Source organism: Panthera uncia, chromosome D4 (assembly GCF_023721935.1).
Source record: "Panthera uncia isolate 11264 chromosome D4, Puncia_PCG_1.0, whole genome shotgun sequence".
In the NCBI taxonomy this organism is placed as follows: domain Eukaryota; kingdom Metazoa; phylum Chordata; class Mammalia; order Carnivora; family Felidae; genus Panthera; species Panthera uncia.
This window is the reverse complement of record NC_064807.1, coordinates 91,344,857-91,363,988: the sequence shown is the minus strand read 5'-3', so window position 1 is coordinate 91,363,988 and position 19,132 is coordinate 91,344,857. Positions and strand designations below refer to the sequence as shown.

The window sequence follows — 19,132 nt, the reverse complement described above, 5'->3', positions numbered from 1 at the left end:
GCTGGAAGAGGGGAAGGGGGTGTCTTCCTCACTTGGGAAGTCAGCACAAGGCCTAGCAAGGCCACCCAGACTCTGCACCTCAGCATCTCATTCATACCAGAGAGTAGCTGTGCTGCCACCTGACCTTATAGTAACCCTGTGCACCTTTGAAAAGATTGATGGTTTTCAGTTGCTACTTTTAATAGCTTTTATTATATTAAAGGTATAATTAATGATAAAAGAGAAGGAACTCTTGTCAGTAGTGCTTGAGTGATATAGGGAGGAGTGGGGAGGGGAAGGAAGGGGAGGGCCATGGGTCCCGTGTGGTCTGTGTTCAGTGGGGCCTGTGCCTCTGCGTTGGAGTCTCCCAGTGAGTCTCAGGGTCACCCCCAACCCTTTAGGGAACACAAGATGGCTGACGTGGGCTGGGGCTGGGCACTCCCCTTCCTCTGGCCAGCTAAGCCCTGATGAAGCCCCAGCAGGTCGGGCTGTGCTGAAGCAGTTTCCCTTGCGGGCAGGCCTGTGAAGAGCACAGAAGCCTCTGGAGTATTTGACAATATCCTGTCCCTCCTGCTACTAGAGGCCTAAAGGCGTTTAGGGCATTCTTCTTGGGTATTTCCTATGAGAGCCCAGCTGGGCTCCTGGAGGTCAAGTTCACAAGGCAAGGGGGCTCCATGTCTGATGTCTGAAGTCCTGTGCCAGTGGTACCAGTGTGATGTGGGTGGCTGTGCAGGGTCCGCCTTGGCAGCCGTCCTCAGATAGTGTCCGTGCTCTCTTGTGTTGGTACTTGCCTTCCTGTTTTTAGGACACCTCGCTCTTGGATGGCCGGGTGACGCTTCTCCATGTTCCAGGGGGCACGGTGGTGTCGAGGCAGGGAGACCAGGTGAGCAAAAGGCCATGGTCGGAGGGAGTGGCCACCAGGGCTGCCCAGTGCTGTAGCCAGTGCTGGACAGGATGCAGGGTCTGTTGTCACTGTTCCTGAGGGTGCTCTTCCCGTGGGGCTTGTGGAGGTGTCTACAGCCATGTTGTGAATCACTGAGCCCGCCCTGTTTGTGGGGTGCGTGTGCACACTCACAGACGCACGCGTGCTTGCATATGTGTGAGGGTCATTACTGAGCTCCTAGGTGCAGAGGACATGCTTTTGTTTTCTCAATTCCTAAGTCCAAATACAGATGAAAAATACATTTTTCTAAATAAATGAACCTAATTTCTGATTCTGAAAGCCTTGTTGTGCTGGGCAGGCAGGGATCATCTCCATGGCATCTGCCCTCCTGGGAGCTCGTCTCTCTTGCTGCTGGGTGGTCTGGGTGTCCCTCTTTGTAGGAGTTGGGTCTTCTGTGGCCCCTGCACCAGTATGCCGGAAGGCGTTTTGTTTAGTGTGCTCTTAGAGCAGCTTTGGTGAAACAGGTGTTTTTTGCTGGGAGAGCAGACTGAGCATGGGCCCTCTACCCTTGTGCCCGTGTACCTGCTGGAGCGTCACTACACGGGCCCAGGTGACCACAGCCAGCTGAAGACCCAGGGGCAGGACTTGGGGGACAGAGCTCCTAGGCAGCACGAGCCTGTGCCCAGGAACAGTGACATGAGACAGCACAGGCAGAGGAGAAGCGTGCAGTTCCTGGGCCGCCCCCTGGCCCCGCCACGCAGAGCCCCCATGGTGCTGCTGCGCTGACTGCCCGGACCCAGGGGTCTCCAGCCCACACCCCTTGTTTGGTTAGGACGTGAACATCCTCTTTGTGGTCTCGGGGCTGCTGCATGTGTACCAGCGGAAGATCGACAGTGAGGAGGACACCTGCCTATTCGTAGTGCGCCCGGGGGAGATGGTGGGCCAGCTGGCAGTGCTCACGGGAGAGCCCCTCATCTTCACCATCAAGGCCAACAGGGACTGCAGCTTTCTCTCCATCTCCAAGGCCCACTTCTACGAGTGAGTCCCCGCTGGGCCTCGACCTGCCACGTGAGGCCAGGCCGGCCTGGGTGGCTCCTGTGAGGGTGGCTGTTGTGGGGCCCACGTCAGGCACCTCTCGGGGCCCTGCCTCTAGCCCTACTCACACCCAAGGAGACAGGAGTTCCAGGGAGAAAGGTGAGGTCAGTGGGGTGAAGTAGCAGGAAGGGCTTGTTACCCTGTGGGGTGGCCACCATGCCCCCTGCCTCTGGAGGCCCAGAGAGCTTCGGGTCCTCTTCAGGAAGACAGTCCAGATCATCCCTAAGCCTGGACGTAGACCCTTGTCCACCCCGTCCAGCCCCTCCAGGCCCAGAGGTGTCCTCAGCCTGCTGAGGGAGGCTGATCGTCACCCCTGTGTGCGTGTGTGTTGTGGGCTCACAGTGTGTGTCGTAGGCAGCTCCCGCCCTGCACACATCGTCTGACTCATGTCCTGAGAGAGCTCATCTAACCGTGGGCCTTTATGTACTAAATTCACGGCTCCCACCAAACTCCCCTCCTGGCCCTTGTGTCGGCCTGATGTGCTGACCACCCCCTGCAGTGCCTCAGGGGCTTCCTCAGTCATTGTCCAAAACCGAACTGCCAATTTCCCCCCAGTTTTCTCCTGCTCCCATTTTTCTCTTCTCTGTAACTTGTGACTCTATTTGCCGCTTGCTCAGGCAGAGTTTTGGAGTTGCCCCAGCCTGCCGCCCCTGAGCTAACCGTGCCCTTGCTGCTCCTTCTAGAAGCCTTCACAGTATAGGGGACACCCTGCTGCTGCCCTCGTCCCCAGCAGCTGGTTCACACACGGCGACCAGGGAATTGGGTCTGTTGTGTTCCTGCCGGCCAGAGCCTGCCAATTACTCTGTCACGCCCAGAATCGACCCAGAGCGTTCCCAAGGTCCTGCGTGGCCACTGCCTTCTGACCTCTCAGCCTCACCCTCACTCTTGTGCCCCCATTCAGCCCTTTTTCCACACCCACTCTGGTCTTCATGGCACATTGCATCCCACTGCTGGGGTGAGACGTCAAATGAGGCCTGTACTCGGAGCACATCTGTGGGGGCGATGGCAGCTGGCAGGGGCCTCCACAGACTCTCCCAAAGCTGCTGGCGGCTGTGGGGCGTGCACAGACCACATCGGAGCAGGTGGCTGAGTGGTTGCTGAGCTCTGTCCTAGCCCTGGGCCTGTGTCCCTGTCACCTGCTACGTGGCATCACCATTTGATAAGTGTGGGTACAGGTCCCGCCAGCTCCAAATGCTGTGGCCTGGAGGGAAGGGGGTAGCACCGGAAGGGTTGGCTGTAGGTCTTGCTGGAGCAGGAGTGACTCTGGGCGGGCTTGGCAGAATCATGCGGAAGCAGCCAACGGTGGTCCTGGGCGTGGCGCACACCGTCGTCAAGCGGGTGTCGTCCTTCGTGCGGCAGATCGACTTCGCCCTGGACTGGATGGAGGTGGAGGCCGGGCGCGCAGTGTACAGGTGGGGCCCGTAGGCATGCAGGTCTGTCACCTGCAGTGTCTCCACTGGGAAGACCAACTCCTCTGGCTCTGCTCCCTGAGGTCCCCACACCCACGTGCTTCCTGGCCCTCCTCCCACGGTGTGCGTGCGCACACACTCAGACACGCACACACACACACTTTTTCATGGGCATCTTTCCCTATCAACGTATGCAAATGCAGGCTCTCCTTTAAGATGGCCCAGCAGATGGGATGTTAGCACAGCCTGTGTGAAGGTGCTCATGTGCTGAGCGTCTGGCCTCTTAGCTCCACGTCGCAGCAGCAGCTGTGTCCAGAGTTTCACACAGACACGGGCTGTTGCACGGGCTTTTTATGGTATTGAAAATTAAAATCAACAACATTTAAAATATTTATGTATTTTTTGATGTATTTATTGAAGTTTATTTGAGAGGGAGAACGTGAGCGGGGAAGGGGCAGAGAGAGAGAGAAAGACAGAATCCCAAGCAGACTCCACGCTGTCAGCGCAGAGCCTGACACAGGGGCTCGAACTCGCGAACGGTACTGCCAGACCATGACCTGAGCCGAAATCAAGAGTCAGATGCTTAACCAGCTGAGCTGCCCAAGCGCCCCGAATGATCATTTGCTTAAAAATCACAATAAGCCCTTTATACGTTAGCGTATGTATTTTTTGATGGAAAATAACTGTATTTTCCCAACCAAAAAAAATTTAGTGAGAAGATTATATTTTTTTAATTAATTGGTTTATTTGCCACCTCAAATGGTAGAGGGCTTCCCGGCCTTGCCCCATCTGCTCCATCGGCCTCTGTCCCCACAGGCAGGGAGACAGGTCAGACTGCACCTACATCGTCCTCAGTGGCCGGCTGCGCTCTGTGATCCGCAAGGATGATGGCAAAAAGCGCCTAGCGGGGGAGTATGGCCGCGGAGACCTCATCGGTGTGGTAGGGCCAGATTCCCTGTCCCCACCAGGCCCTGCTCCAGGGTGACTCCTGGCTCCTTACCTGGGTGTGGGGAGGGGGCCCTCCAAGTGACCTCATGTGGGACATGCCTTTCCTGGGGTCCGGCGTGCTTGCTCTCACCCAGGCTGCAGCACCAGGGCTTGGAACGGTCATCCCTGAAGGTCTCCAGAGAGGACAGCCGGCCGGGTGGAGCTGGGAGCCCCTCTGAGAACCTTGCGTAGGATGAGGCCCTGTGGGATGCCCGGCCCCTTTGGCCTCAGGCAGGTTCCAGTACTGCTGGATGCTCACCCTGTCGCAGGCTGTCACTGACGCTCCTCCAGCACTTCAGGGGTGGCTTGACGAGCCCCTTTTCTTCCTGTTTCCCGCCTGTATGCCGCACTGCAGAAGGGCCACCGCGTGCTCTGCCTGTGGTTGCGTTCAGAGTGTGGCTGGCTGGGCCTACAGGGCTGGAGGGCGTGAGCACCTCCCCAGCTTCTCTTCCTCAGGTGGAGACGCTCACCCACCAGGCCAGGGCGACCACGGTGCATGCCGTTCGGGACTCAGAGCTGGCCAAGCTTCCGGCGGGAGCCCTGACATCCATCAAGCGCAGGTACCCGCAGGTAAGCACTCCTGTTCCGGGCTGCCTTAGGAAAGCAGGACATCCAGACCAGGAACTCGGGATTACTTGACCCTGGGCTACGTCCTTCTGAGTACCAGAGTGGGTACAGATCGAAGTGACCTGAAGCAGGCTCGTTGCCCGTTTTCAAGGAGGTGTCAGTATGGACCAGCACGTGGGGATAAGGGCCTTGGGGCAGGTGGCTTGGGTGTTGCCAGGAGGTGGGAGGGGTACACGGGCACTCAAAGAGTGAAGCCGCCTGGCGCCTCCCACAAGATGAGCCACGTCACAGGTGATACTGAAAACCAGTGAGGGATCTCACGACAGGCAGGAACAGGCGCGATGCAAGTGTGGTTTTCGCGGTGGGGGCTTTCTTGCTGTGCTTCTTGGGAAAAGTGGACTCGGACTTTGGACAAGGCAGATTCAGGCTTGGGCGAGTGGCCATTGGTCCAGGCAGTGGACGGAGGGGAGTCTGTTCTGCTCCCGGGGCAGATGGAATGGCTGGTTTTCGTCTCCCTGCTTAGAAGCAGTAAGTGTGCAGCCTGGGAAATGGGAGGGCCTCGGGCCCGGGGGTTTGGAGGAGGATCGGGAGCAGAGCCGCTGCAGGAGGAAGAGATGGCCTGTTCTTTCCTCATCAGCACCGTGTGCGCGTTTCGTGCAGACATCTCTGCTCTGGAACAGAGCAAGTTTATTTTACAAAGTTATTTTCACTTTAGCACCAAAACTTGATAAAAATGCAGAAAACTTTCAGTCATTTCTCTTAGTGCTACAAATACTCTAAATGTGAGCAAATCACCTATAAAAAAATATGTATTTAATTAGGGCCTGTTTAAGGAATATTAACCTAATGTTGAGAAACTATTAAAATGTAATTAATTATGGGAAAAAGTCAAAAGGAAGTCTTCCTCTTACGATTATATCAGGGCTTTTGACAAAATTCAGCCACGGGTAGTAAACACTCTAAATAAAATGGAAGTGAAGAAACCTTTATTCCAGAACACCCAAGTCCAAAACAAGATAGGCCCCTCGTCACCTGACGGAAAAGGTTGAAAAAAATGAAACAATTGGCCTAAGTTTGGGAAAGGAGTAAAAGTTGGATTTGCAGCAAACAGGTATCTTGTTTGTGGAAAAGTGGAAGGTTTACAAGGTGGACTGGAGCATGTGAGTTGAGACCAGCACAGCCACATGAGGAACTGTGTGCATGTGTGGGGCCCACGCAGCCCAGGGCAGCCTCCTGGTTCCAGCAGCTGGGAGCACCTAGGACGTGGCCCTGCTGTGTCCTACGTGGGATAGGGTGAGTCTTTCCCAGTTGGAAACGAGGGAATGGATGTCTTTCTGTGAACAGTTTAGGGTGCCTTCCCTGGGGAAGCAGCCGGGGGCCACCTGCCCAGCAGGACCTTTTCTTGTGGGCACACAGAGTTGGCTGGGGGAGGCACTGCACCCCCTTGGCATGCCACTGTATATTCTGGCTCCGTTTAGATAGTTTGTAATCCTTTACTGTCATCTTTCATTTGGCTGTTCGTGTCCCAGATTTGGTCTCTGGGGACCCCTTAGTCCTGTCGTGCCATGTGCATTTCTGGCCCGGAGCCCTTGGTCACTCTGCTGGAGCTCCCAGGGTCTTCCCTTTCCGTGCCAGCCTCTCCCTCTCCAGCAGTGAGAACATCTTCTCCTGTCTTGAGCTGTTTGTTTAGGAGTGTGTGCAGCTCCTCCCTCGAGGACCCCCCACCACCGCAGAGCATTACCCCACACCAAGCCGCTGCCCACCCCCCCCAGTTCTTCTACTTCCCCCTGCACCTGCCCACGGCTGACGCCCGCATCTTCCCTCCCTCAGCACTTCTGCAAGCCCGTGATCTGTGGGAGGATCTGGGCCCAAGTCTGAGGGCCTTGATCTAAGCACCAGGACACCCCTGTGAATGGCAGAACAGTGGTGGTGGTGGCCAGGGCCAGTACGTGTGCCACCAGCGGCCACGCGATCACTGGGAGCAAGGGGGAGCCAGCTGCTTCCTGTTCTGCAGGGCTGCTCCCTGGTGGGCCCATAGAAAGACCCTCTGCTCACACCCACTCCCCTGGGGGCCCACAGACTTCACCCATGTGCAGCTCCCAGGAGCTCGTGGTGCGTCCCGATGCTTCTCCATCACACGCTGGCTGCTACTGGGCTGACTACCACCGTGTGTGCTCTCCCATAGGCACTGGCCTGGCCTAGATCCCGGGCTTGCTTGCTTGGTGCCCTCCAACACAGGGGACCGCTGGCCACTCGGCCCCGTGGGGCGGCTGCTGCCAGCACGCCACCCACCACCACCGTCCTCTCTGTGTCTGTGCTTGGATTTTGTATAAACGAAGTGTTTTCTGTCCGGCTTCTGTTGCCCGGTGTGGTGTCTGAGGTCTGTGTCCTGTTGACATGTACTTTTTGCTGCAAAGCAGTGTCCCACCCTGCGCCAGGGTGCACTCATCTGTCCTGTTGATGGACATTTGGTTGTTCCCAGCTTGAGGCTGTTCTGGAAATATTTTCATGGCACATGTTTCGTTTCTCTTCGGAACCACTTGACACTGGCATTGCCGGGTCAGAGGGTAGACATATGTTGGATGTGGTTGCCCGTGTGGTTGTACCAGTTCATGGCCCCAGCAGCACACAGCCTGTCACCAGGCGTCAGCACTTGGTGGCTGCACTCGTTCATTCCACAGGAAATGGCTCTCCTTGTGCTTAGAATTTCCCTGATGACCAGAGATGTTGAGCACCTTTTTGTATGCTCGTGGGCTTATTTTGAACCTTTTTCACTTGCTGTAGAAATGATCACTTTTTAAATTAGCCTTAATGAGAATTATTATAAATTTGTAACTGTGATAATTATACCATGTGTATGTTTTTAAAGGCTCTTTTAGAGATACAGATTCAAATATTAATGGATAAAATGCTGTGTTTGGGATTGGCTTCAAACCTTTTCAGGTGTGTGTGTGTGAACTGATTGTGGCTGGGTGATGGAGGGTGGGGTTCGCCCTTGTGTATCGTGAAATTTTCCACAATAACGTGTGGTTTTAAAATTAGCTCCAAGCAACAGTTTGTTGCTAGATTACTTCTATACAAACCAGACTCCTTTTTAGTTTCTGTTTTGGACCACTGCTTAAACTGTTTTTTGTCTCACACCTTAAAATGTGGACAGTTTCACTTGCCTCGTGCATGAGTCTTTGACTCCAGCATCGTGGGGGTGAGAGAGGCTCTCTGAGTCGGTTTTCCAGGGCTGTTGGTTACTGGAGCCTAAGGTCTCAGCCGGCTCCTTCCAGGGGCAGCCCCAGAGCTCAGGGCTGTAGATGGTCAGAAAGCAAACCAGAGGCTGAGGCCTGGAAAGGCAGAGGACAGCAGACAGGCAGCATCCAAGGGACCTCATCAGTGTCTTCAGCTTGCCTTCTGATATAATTTAGGTTTTACTGAAGCTGACAGCAGCTTCTCTTTACACAGTGGCCCTGGACTGCATCTAGGAGCTACAGTGGTAGGCCGCCTGCATAGTATAAACCCTAGCAATGAAAACATCTGACTTTATGTGAAAGTATGTATGAGTAAATTGTAAATATCTTGGCATTCCAACCTTAAATACTTTGTCTATGACATTTAGCATTAATGTAGCCATGTAATACTTCCTGGATGTCATGTCATACTCATCCCGTGTCCTGCCCAGGTCTGGCCCGCTCAGGAGCACATAGTGAGCCCTTGGCTCTATGGAAGCCCTTCCTGGCCTGCCTGTGGAGGTGGCTGTGGCTTTCTCTGGTGCTCTCGTGCCCTGGAAGTAAAAGGAGACTCTGGGACAGGCTCCAGGTTACAGGGCATGTGCCCCTCACACCTGCTGCCTGCAGTGGACTCTAGGAAGGCACCCTATAGAGTTGGGTCCTACCTGCAGGTGACTAGCCAGCCAACCACACTACCCACAGCCCACAGCCCAGAGGGGTTTACAGAAGTAGTGATTTTGAAAATGTGGATCCAAGGTGCTTCGCTTCTTGGTTTAAATGTGTGGTCTCCTTTCTTTCTCTGCCCCCAGGTTGTGACTCGGCTGATTCATCTCTTGGGTGAGAAGATTCTGGGCAGCCTCCAACAGGGAACTGCTTCTGGTATGTCCTTGGGCCTGGCTCCTGGGAGCCCTGCCTACCTCACTGGAGCCCTGCCTGGAGGGAGTGGGGGAAGCGAGGGGAGAAGGGGTGGCAGGAGGGGTGTGGTGGCCAGGGTGGGGCCGCTCTGAGCTGGTGGGGAAGGCGCTGGGGTTTGCTGATATGGGTACTGGCAGCAGGCAGCATAGTAGGGAAGCCCTGGGGCCTCCCCTGTTTTTTGGCCACTGGATGGCACGGATCTGAACCCAGCACTGGGGCAGGTACTTGAGGGAGTCTGGCCTGTCTGAGCGGGTGAAACAATTCCCTGATGCTGGGACTTTTCCTGCCAGCTTATGTGTTCTGTTCTGGTTCTAATTCTGAGAATGTGCGCTTTTAAATACTTGCTAGATCCCCTGTGCTGTTCAACAGCAACTGGTTCCTCCTCACTATTTTGGGACCACCTGCTGCCCCTTGGCCTGCAGCCCCTCTGCCAGAGCCCCTTCATCAGAGCCCTGCACCCACCTGGCCACCCCAGTGCCCTCTGCTCCTCAGCTCCCCTTTCCCACTTCACTTGAATCCCCTGACTCACCCCACACCTCCCTAGCTCTGTCTCCTGTGCCAGGACTATGTCCTCCCCCCCGCCCCCCATCCGGTGCAGTGACCTGGGCACAGTACTGCATCTTGTGGAAGGATGGAGGTGCACAAATGTGCTGGGGGGGGACAGCAGAGCAGGGTGGGGCCACCCGAGTCCAGCACAGCTCATCTCCACCAGCTGCATCTGCCAAGACCCTATTTCCAATGCGGTCCCACTGCACGGTCCAGGGTGGACACAGGAGGCGTGTGTCTGTCTGTCTCCCCTCCAAGCACCTGTACAGTTAGGTGGGAAGCAGGTTTCCTGTAGGAGGCACATAGTTGGGTTCTGTGTTTGTCACCCCTTCTGACAGCTTCTTTTTATTTGTGTATAGACCGTCTGCCTTTAATACATTTACTCACATCAGGGTTTATACCTGTCATTTTATTATTTGTTCTCTGCTCTCCCCTCTCATTGTTTTGTTACTTGGATGCCTCCTTCTGACTTCTTTTGAGCTCCTTCAGCCTTTTTGAGTAATCCGTTCCTATTCATCGGTCGTGGTTCTGGGGTGCGACCTCATACCACATCTTCAGCAGTTGCTGTGGGCTTGCGGTTCCCGCCCCTTCCCGTCCGGCCATCTAGTACCAACACGCTGTCCCTGAGGGCGGGCTGCAGGGGCCTCACCTCCGCTCCGGTCCCATCATTCTCCCTTGTTCTACACACGTTGAAGCCCCTCACACGGTGTTGTAATTTTGGCTTTCAGCCGTCAAACATGATCTTGAAGCTTGAGGGGAGAATCATCTAGAATATTTCCCACTCTGTCACTCTTCATCCTGGTGACCCTTCCCTTCTGTCTGAAGAAGTGCCTTTCGTGATGGTCCTTTCAGGGCAGGTCTGCTGGCTGCGTACTCTCGCAGCTTCCCTTCGTCTTGAGACCCTCTCTCACCTTCATCCTGAAGGCTGTTTTGCTGGATGTGCCACCGTGCTGACGGCCCCTGGGGGCTGTGCCGTCCTCCGGCCGCCACGGCTTCTGCTGCGAAGCCCAGACGTGACTTGTTCCCACATCTCTACGCCATCCTTTCTCTCTGGCTGTGTTCAAGCCTTTGTCTTTGTCCTTAATTTTTAGAAACCAAATGCTCGTCTTCTTGAATCTACAGATTTATATCTTTTACCAGACTTGGAAGGTTTTCAGTCTTTATTTCTTCGAATGTTCTTTCAGCTCTTTACTCTTTCTGCTCTTCCGGAAATCCACAGACACAAATGCTAGACCTTCTGTTATTGTCCCAGAGGTCTCTTGGGCATGGTGGGTTTTTTTCCTTCTTCCAGTGTTCAGATTGAGTAGTTTCTTGTGATCTTTCCTCAAGGTCATTGGCTCTTTCCTCTGTCTTCCTGATTCTGCTTTTAAGCCCATCCAGAGAGTTTTTTTTTATTTCAGTCATTATATTTCTGCATCGGTGTTACTGGTCGTGATTGCTGTTTGTAGCTGGTTGTGATCACTGCTTTATCATCCTTGTCAAGTAATTCCAGATTCCATGACATGTTGTCACTTTTGTCTGTTGATGTTGCAGGTGAGATTTTCCTGGCTTTTGGTAAACCTGGTTATTTTGGATTATATCCTGTATTTTGGGCGGGATGTCATGACACGCTGGTTCTCATTTAAATCTTCTGTTATAACAGACTGTCGGCGTGCTTATGTTCGCAGAGCATGTCCTGGCCCTGACAGTTTGAATGTTAATTTAATTCTCCAGGCCTTTGCGCTGTTACTGCGGTCTGCCCTACTCGTGTGCTCCCTAGAGCCACTGTGGAGGCAGGCTGGCTGCTGTTCTGTACTATATTCTGTTCTCAGAGCCTCTGCTGTGCGATTCTGGCTGGTTTTGTGCGTAGGCCACTTGGCGGTGAGCCCAGGACTTCACGCTAGGTTTAGAGATTTCCTTCTCCACCCCTCTTCTCTCTGTGATTTCCCCACTCTGGTGGGCGTGCACCCCTACTTGCCAGTGCAGGGTGTGGAGAGTTGGAGGGCTCCAGCCCACTGTGTGTGTAGCCCCAGGCAGGTGTTTGCTTAGTGCCAGGGGCCCTGGAAAATATCCCTGGAGGCAGCACCTGGCTGGGAGGGATGGATGGACCCTGCCTGGCTGGGGAGGTGCGGAGGGGCAGGGACGCCACAGCTTTGGTGGCGCCGATGAGGTGGTTCCCAGGGGTCCGGGACCCAGCCAGTGGGCCCTGCTCTCTGCACCCTTCTCAGCCTCCTTGGGGCAGGCAGGTGGGGCATCCTGCTCGTCTCCCTTTCAGCCAGAACCAGGACCTCCCAGTGCCTCCGGTGGAGGCAGAGAAGGCCACGCAAAGCTAGCGAGAGGGTCCCCTTTGGTTCAGCCTCAGACAGAGGATGCTGATGTCAGAGGTTGCTGGGAAAGACACAGAGGAGGGGGCTTCCCAGAGGAGAAGCTTCAGGGAAACTGGCACAAAGGGGCCTCTCTGCCACCCTGTGTGCAGACAGTGACCAGCTCGCAGCCCTTGTGTTTCCCTGCCCCAGATTAGCTCTGAGCCGCCCCCTCTCTCTGCTGTCCTACATCCCCTCGCTCTGGCTTCTGGGTCAGGCCGTGCCAGGACCCACACTCCACTGCTCAAGAACCGCCACTCCTCACCCGGGGCAAGATGAGCAGAGTCAGAAATGGACTCTGTTTTGGAGGAGCTGGGCCCTCTGGTGTGGCCTGTGCAGACGCTTGGCTGTGCACGTCAGGGGTCGGGGCGTGGCAGGCAGCTGGCTGGGCAACAAGCAGTCAGGGAGCCAGCAAGAGAGCCCTCGGCGTGTCCAGTCTATGGGAGACCCGAGTCTGCCTGGGATGTGGCTGGCGGGAGGGAGAGGCTGCCCCCCTTGGCTGCCTCCGTGAAAATAGGAGGTGCCGTTGGCCGTGTAGTGACTGTTGTTGGAAATAAACTTCCAGAGACCCTCTGACTAATGACCTTGTGGGTCAGCACATCTGCTGCCTCCTTCCCTGCCGCTGCGGGGGGCCCCAGGGAGGCACGTCTGGAGGACAGAGAGTCCGTGGCCTCAGGGACCGGAAGTTCTACCTGCACTGGCTTGTCCACCCCCTCCCCCTCCCCCACCCCTGCCCCCAGTCGTTCTTACTGCAGGAGGTGGGCCTCACGTGGCAGAGCATTTTAACTCCGGGCCTCATGCTTTCTCCTGTGTGCTGTGTCTGTCTTCTCAGTCTCCCCTGAGGCTCGAGTGTGTGAAACGCAAGGTGCTCACGGTGTGGGCTGGTACTCCAGCGGAGAGGCAGGGTGGTCCTTGGGTGGGCAGGAGAAGTTCGGACTGTGCGGGCCTGGAGCAAGCCCCGGTGCCCCTTCCTCTCTCCCAGGCCCCCGTGCCCTGGTGCCATCTAGAAACAATTAGGCACACCTCCAGACTGCCCGGGAGCCGCCCAGCCCCTCAGGCCTACTCACGACCCTGTGTTTTGCAGGTCACCAGTTTGGGCTACACACTGCAGGCAGCAAGTGGGACTCGGGGAACCCTGCCAGCAACCTCTCCACGGTGGCGGTCATGCCTGTGTCGGAGGATGTGCCCCTCACCGCCTTTGCCCTGGAGCTCAAGCACGCCCTCGGTGCCATCGGTGAGTCCTGCCCGAGGCCACCTGGGATCTGCTCAAGCCCTCCTCTTCTTGCTTCTTGGTCCTTCCGGTTCCTTCCGCAAGTGCAGTTAGTGTCGTCCTCACAGCTAAGCCTTGGGCGGGGGGTGCGGGGAGGGGGTGCTCGGGAGAGGACAGGAGCGGAAGAGCATCCACCAGGAGTTTTCTGAGGGTCTTGATGGCAGACGCTGTGTCACGGGAGCCTGTGTCACCCGCCCCTTGCAGCTGCTCCTCCGGCATGGTTGGGGGCTCCCTGTGTGGAGGCGACTCTGTGGCTGCGGGAGCTGGCTGACAGCGGGGAAAATGCCCTCAGTTGAGGTCAGGGAGCTTGGGTAGTGTTTCCAGATTCCTGACAGCTGTTAAGCTTTAGAATTCAAAAACAAGGAGTTGAAATTCCTGAGAACTCTTAAGAACTCCCCAAATCATAAAGTGTTATGTATTCTTAACACTTTATTTGTAAGTTTTCATATAATTGTGAGTAACTATAGTAATAGTAAATCGATTTTCTGTGATATGGTAATGCTGAAAATTTCAGGGGTTGTCTTTATTTTTTTTAATTATTTTTTAATTTTAATTTTATTTTTGAAAGAACACAAGCGGGGATGGGCGGGGGTGCAGAGAGAGAGGGGGACAGAGGATCTGAGGTGGGTTCTGAGCTGTCACCACAGAGCCCGACACAAGGCTTGAAATCATGAACTGTGAGATCATGACCTGAGCTAAAGTCGGATGCTTAACCCACTGAGCCACCCAGGTGCCCCGGGGTTGTCTTTTAAAGAATGACATGAGAATAAATGCAGTGAGCATTAGATCACTGTCATGAAACAATGTGAGAAAGGTGTATGTTTTAATACCACGTGGAAAGGTTCTCTACTCGATGTAGACATTTGACAATAGAAAGCATTAAATAAATACCAAATAAAAAAGATTACTAAAGTTGGAAGGTTCTACTGTAAGTACTTAAAACTTATTCTGAAGACAAAATTGTAAAATACAGAAGGCATTCATTGCCCTGTCAGTCTTGATCTTTGTTTCGTAACAAATACTCCAGATGTGGGGAATCCCATTCATCTCCCGTTGGCGTTGCACACAGCATCTCCAAGTTGTATAGCAGGGATATCTTGCTTTCCTAAAAGCTTATTCCCTTTCTTAAAAACAAAAACAAAAACAAAAACAAAAACTTTATTTTGTAATAATTACAGATTCCGAGGAAGTTGCAGATAGTAGAAAGGACCATGTACCATTCCCCCAGGTTATGTAACTGTCGCACCCAGTCAGGATAAGGAGATAGACATTTGTGGGGTCTGTGGGCCTTCAGGTGTCACTGGCTGTGACATGTGTATGCATGGGTGCATGTGCTCTGTGCCACTGTGGCTCCCATGTGTTCCTGCTGCCACCTCCAGGTACAGACCCCTCCCGCCCCCTGCTGCCCCTCCAGGTACAGACACCCCCACACCCCTCCAGATAGACTCTCACCAACACCATCCCCTGCCCTTCCAGGTACAGACCCCCGCCCCTTGCCCCTCCACAGCTCTGCTCTGGCAGCTTCTGTTTCATCATTCTGAGAGTATCATAAAAATGGAGTCCTACGCAGATGACCTCTGGATACTGGCTCTCTAGGCTCAGATGGTGCCACCTGTCTGTAGTTTGCTCCCTTTCACTGTGGAGACATAGCCTGAATGTACTTGGTTGCTTCACCTGTTGAAGGATATTTGGGTTTCTTCTGGTTTGGGGGTTTTGTGAATAAAGCTCTGTGACCTTTTGTGTCAAGGATTTTGTATACTTGTGAGTGTCCATTTCTCTGGAAAGACGTCTCGGCATGTGGTGAGTGTGATAGATGTGTGTGCAGTCCTGAAGAGCTGCTGACCCTTCTAGAAGGCGGCTCTTCCTCGTCCTTGCCAGCCCTGGGAGCTGCCGTTGGTTTTTATGTCTGCTGCTCTGATGGGTGGGTAGTGAGAGCACATCACGGTTTCCATTTGGGTTCTCTAGTGGTTCACGACCCTCAGTGTCTCTTCCTATGCTTCCTTACCATGTGTGGGTCCTCTCTGCTCAAGTATCTGTTCATAACTTCTTATCTTTTGCTCCTTTTTGAGTGAGTCGTTTATTTTCTTACTGTTGAGTTTTGAGAATTCTTTTGAATGTTTGTTTATTTTTGAGAGAGAGAAAGAGCACAAGCAGGGGAGGGGCAGAGAGAGAGGGAGACACAGAATCTGAAGCAGGCTCCAGGCTCTGAGCTGTCAGCACAGAGCCCAACATGGGGCTTGAACTGAGGCACCGTGAGATCATGACCTGAGCCTTAAGCAGGACGCTTAACCAACTGAGCCACCCAGGTGCCCTAAGTTTTGAGAATTCTTTATGTACTCCAGATATGGGTCCTTTGCCGGGTCTGTGGTTTGCAGACGCGCTGCTCCCTCCTCTGCTGCTTCCCGGCTTTCACAGGCAGAACTGTCAATTTTGATGAAGTCCAGTTTATCAGTGTTTTTCTTTTGTGGACTATGTTTTCAGTATCATTTCTAAAAATTCTGCACCTAGCCCTAGGGCCTAGATTTTCTCCTGTGTCTTTTCAAAAGACTTGAAGTTGGGGCACCTAGGCGGCTCAGTCAGTTAAGCATCGACTTGATCTCAGCTCGGGTCATGATCTCATGATATCATGGTCTGTGGGTTCGAGCCCCGCGTCTGGCTCTGTGCTGACAGCATGGAGCCTGCTTGGGATTCTGTCTCTCTGCTTCTATCCCCCTCGTGCTCTCTGTCTCTCTCTCTCTCAAAAATAAATAAATAAACTTAAAAAAAACCAAAAGGCTTACAAAAGTTTTACGTTTAAATTTATGATCTGTTTTGGAGCTAATTTTTGTAAAAGGTGTGAAGTTTAGGTAGAGGGTTAATTTTTTGCTTATGGATATCCAGTTGCCCCACCATCATTTGTTGAAAACCTCCATTCTTCCATTGAGTGGTCTTGGCACCCTCCTGAAAATCATTTTATCCATGTGAGGGTCGTTTCTGGGCCATTCTGTCTTCATGCCAGCACCGCGCTGTGTTGATTACGGTAGCTCTGTAGTAGGTTTTGAAGTCAGGAAGTGTGCTTTGTTCCTTTTTTATTTTTCCTTTGACAGAAAGAGAGGGCGTAAGTGAGTGAGGGGCAGAGAGAGAGAGAGAGAGAGAGAGTGCAAGTGAGTGAGGGGCAGAGAGAGAGAGAGAGAGAAGTGGGGCTTGAACTCACTCGATGTGGGGCTCAAACTCAGGAACCGTGAAACATGATCTGAGCGGAAGTCAGATGCTTAACACACCTGAGCCACGCAGGTAGCCTCCAGCTGTGTTCTTTTGCAGGGTTGTTTTGGCTGTTCAGAGTCCCTTGAGATCCGCAGGAGTTTCAGGACGTGCTTTTCTATTTCTGTGAGAAACTCGTTGGGATTCTGACAGGGATTGCGCTGGATCTGTGGTTCACTCTGGGCGGTACTGGCATTGTGACGATATTCACTCGTCCAACCCATGAACACAGGACATGTTCCCGTGTTCTTAAGTCAATTCTTTAATCTCTCTCAGCAATGTTTTGTGGTTTTCAGTGTACAAGTTTAAGTTTATTCCTAATATTTTACTTAACAAATTTTTTTTTAACATTTATTTAATTTTGAGAGACAGAATACAAATGGGGGACAGGGCAGAGAGAGAGGGACACACAGAATCCAAGGCAGGCTCCAGGCTCTGAGCTGTCAGCATAGAGCCCAACGTGAGGCTCGAACTCATGAACTGTGAGATCATGACCTGAGCCGAAGTTGGACGCTTAACCAACTGAGCCACCCAGGTGCCCAGTGTTTTACTCTTTTTGATCCTGTTGTAAATGGAATTGTTTTCTTAACCTCTTCCTTAACCTCTGTCACTGTATAGGAAGAGAACTGACTTTTGTGTGTTGTTTTTGTGTCCTGCTGCTTCTCTTATTAGTTGTAACGGTTTTGGGTGGACTTTTTAGGATGTTCTACATATAAGATCATGTTGTTTCTGAGCTAAGATAATGTTACCTGTTCTTTTCCAATTTTGATGTCTTATATATTTTTTTCTCACCTAACTGCTCTGGCTGGGACTTCCAGCACAACGTTGAATAGAAGTGGTGAGGGCGGTCGCCCTTTCTTGTTCCTGGTCTTAGGGGAAAGCTTTCTCATGCCACTGGTGTGATGTCAGCTCAGGTTTATATGTATGGCCTTTAATATACTGAGGAAGTTTCTTTCCATTCATAGTTGTTTTTTTATTTTTTTAAGATTTTACTTTTGAGTCATCTCTACACCCAACGTGGGGCTTGAACGCACAACCTGGAGATCAAGAGTTGCACGTTCCACCAACCAAGCCAGCTGGGAGCCCCTGCTTCTTTTTATTTCTGTAAAATCAGTAATGTCCCCCTGCTGTCATTTCTGATTTTAGTGATTTGAGTCTTCTCTTTTTTTTCCTTTATTCATCTAGCTAAAGGTTTGTCAGTTTTGTTGATTCTCTCAAAAAAAGACTTCTGGTTTCATTGATTTTCTCTATTGTGTTTCTATTCTTTTCACTTATCTCTGTTCTAATCTCTTATTTCATTCCTCTGTCTGCTCTGGGTTTAGTTGGTACTCTCCCAAGGTATAATGTTAGGTCCTTGATCTGTGCATTTGCACATTTATAGTTTTGGGTCCCCTCTTCTTTCCTGGTGAGCTGCCCCTGGAGTTTGGAATGTTGTGTTTATGTTTTCACTGGTCCCAGGGTATTTTTTTAATCTCTTCTGCAGTTTCTTCTTAGACCTGTGGGTAGTTCAGGGCTGTTTTCTAATCTCCACATATTTGTGAATCTTCTGGTTCTCCTGTTACTAATTTCTAGTTTCATGCCATTGTGACTAGAAAAGATACTTGTAGGATTCAGTCTTAAAGTTTATTAAGACTTGTTTTGTGGCCTCACATACAGTGTGTCCTAGAGAATGTTGTGAAGTTTTTTGTTGTTATTGTTGTTTAAGTAAGCTCCATGCTCGTCGTGGGGATCGAACTCACAACCTTGAGGTCAAGAGTCGCACACTCCACCGACTGAGCCAGCCAGGCGCCCGTGGATAAAGTCCTGGAGAATGTTCTGGGAAGGTGTGTGGCCTGTTCTTCTGGGTGGTTAGTCTTGCCTCTGTGCCCTTTGGTGAGTGTGCAGTGGTGTCTCGTTATGGCTTTAATTTGTATTTCCCACTGACTGAGAAGTTTGTTTATTGGCCGTGGAGACACCCTCTTCTGTAAGTGCCTGTCAAGTCACCCAGTATCTTTATTGGGTTGCCATCTTTTCCTTGTTGATGGGTATTTTTTTGTGTAATCTCAGTACAGTTCCTTTTTTGGATGCTAATATTGCAGGTATCTTTTCCCGTCTGTGGCCTGCTTTTTTATTCGTTTAATGATGTCTTTTGACAAACAGAAGTTCTTTTTTTTTTTTTTTTTTTTTTAATTTTTTTTTTCAACATTTTTTATTTATTTTTGGGACAGAGAGAGACAGAGCATGAACGGGGGAGGGGCAGAGAGAGAGGGAGACACAGAATCAGAAACAGGCTCCAGGCTCCGAGCCATCAGCCCAGAGCCCGACGCGGGGCTCGAACTCACGGACCGCGAGATCGTGACCTGGCTGAAGTCGGACGCTTAACCGACTGCGCCACCCAGGCGCCCCGACAAACAGAAGTTCTTAATTCTAATGCAGACCAATTTACCACATTTTTTCTTAAAAAATTTTTTTTTCAATGTTTATTTATTTGTGAGAGACAGAGACAGAGACAGAGTGTGAGCAGGGGAGGGGCAGAGAGAGAGGGAGACAGAGAATCTGAAGCAGGCTCCAGGCTCCCAGCTGTCAGCCCAGAGCCCTAAGCAGGTTTGAACCCATGAGCCGTGAGACCATGACCTGAGCCAAAGTTGGACATTTAACCGACTGAGCCACCCAGGCGCCCCCAAATTTTCTTTTTTTTAAAA

At 52.2% G+C, this 19,132-nt stretch overlaps 1 protein-coding gene across 6 annotated transcripts in view; it reads left to right on the top strand.

Moving 5' to 3' along the window:
- Positions 1 to 19,132, top strand: part of PNPLA7 (patatin like phospholipase domain containing 7) — a 63,616-nt gene that overhangs the window by 25,729 nt on the left and 18,755 nt on the right. For all 6 annotated transcript variants that reach the window (XM_049632465.1, XM_049632499.1, XM_049632491.1 and 3 more), the window contains 7 exons: positions 785 to 862; positions 1,695 to 1,900; positions 3,238 to 3,369; positions 4,183 to 4,306; positions 4,810 to 4,923; positions 8,948 to 9,017; positions 13,026 to 13,175. In XM_049632465.1, coding sequence (XP_049488422.1) covers positions 785 to 862; positions 1,695 to 1,900; positions 3,238 to 3,369; positions 4,183 to 4,306; positions 4,810 to 4,923; positions 8,948 to 9,017; positions 13,026 to 13,175 — 874 coding nt within the window. The remainder of the gene's footprint in view (positions 1 to 784; positions 863 to 1,694; positions 1,901 to 3,237; positions 3,370 to 4,182; positions 4,307 to 4,809; positions 4,924 to 8,947; positions 9,018 to 13,025; positions 13,176 to 19,132) is intronic.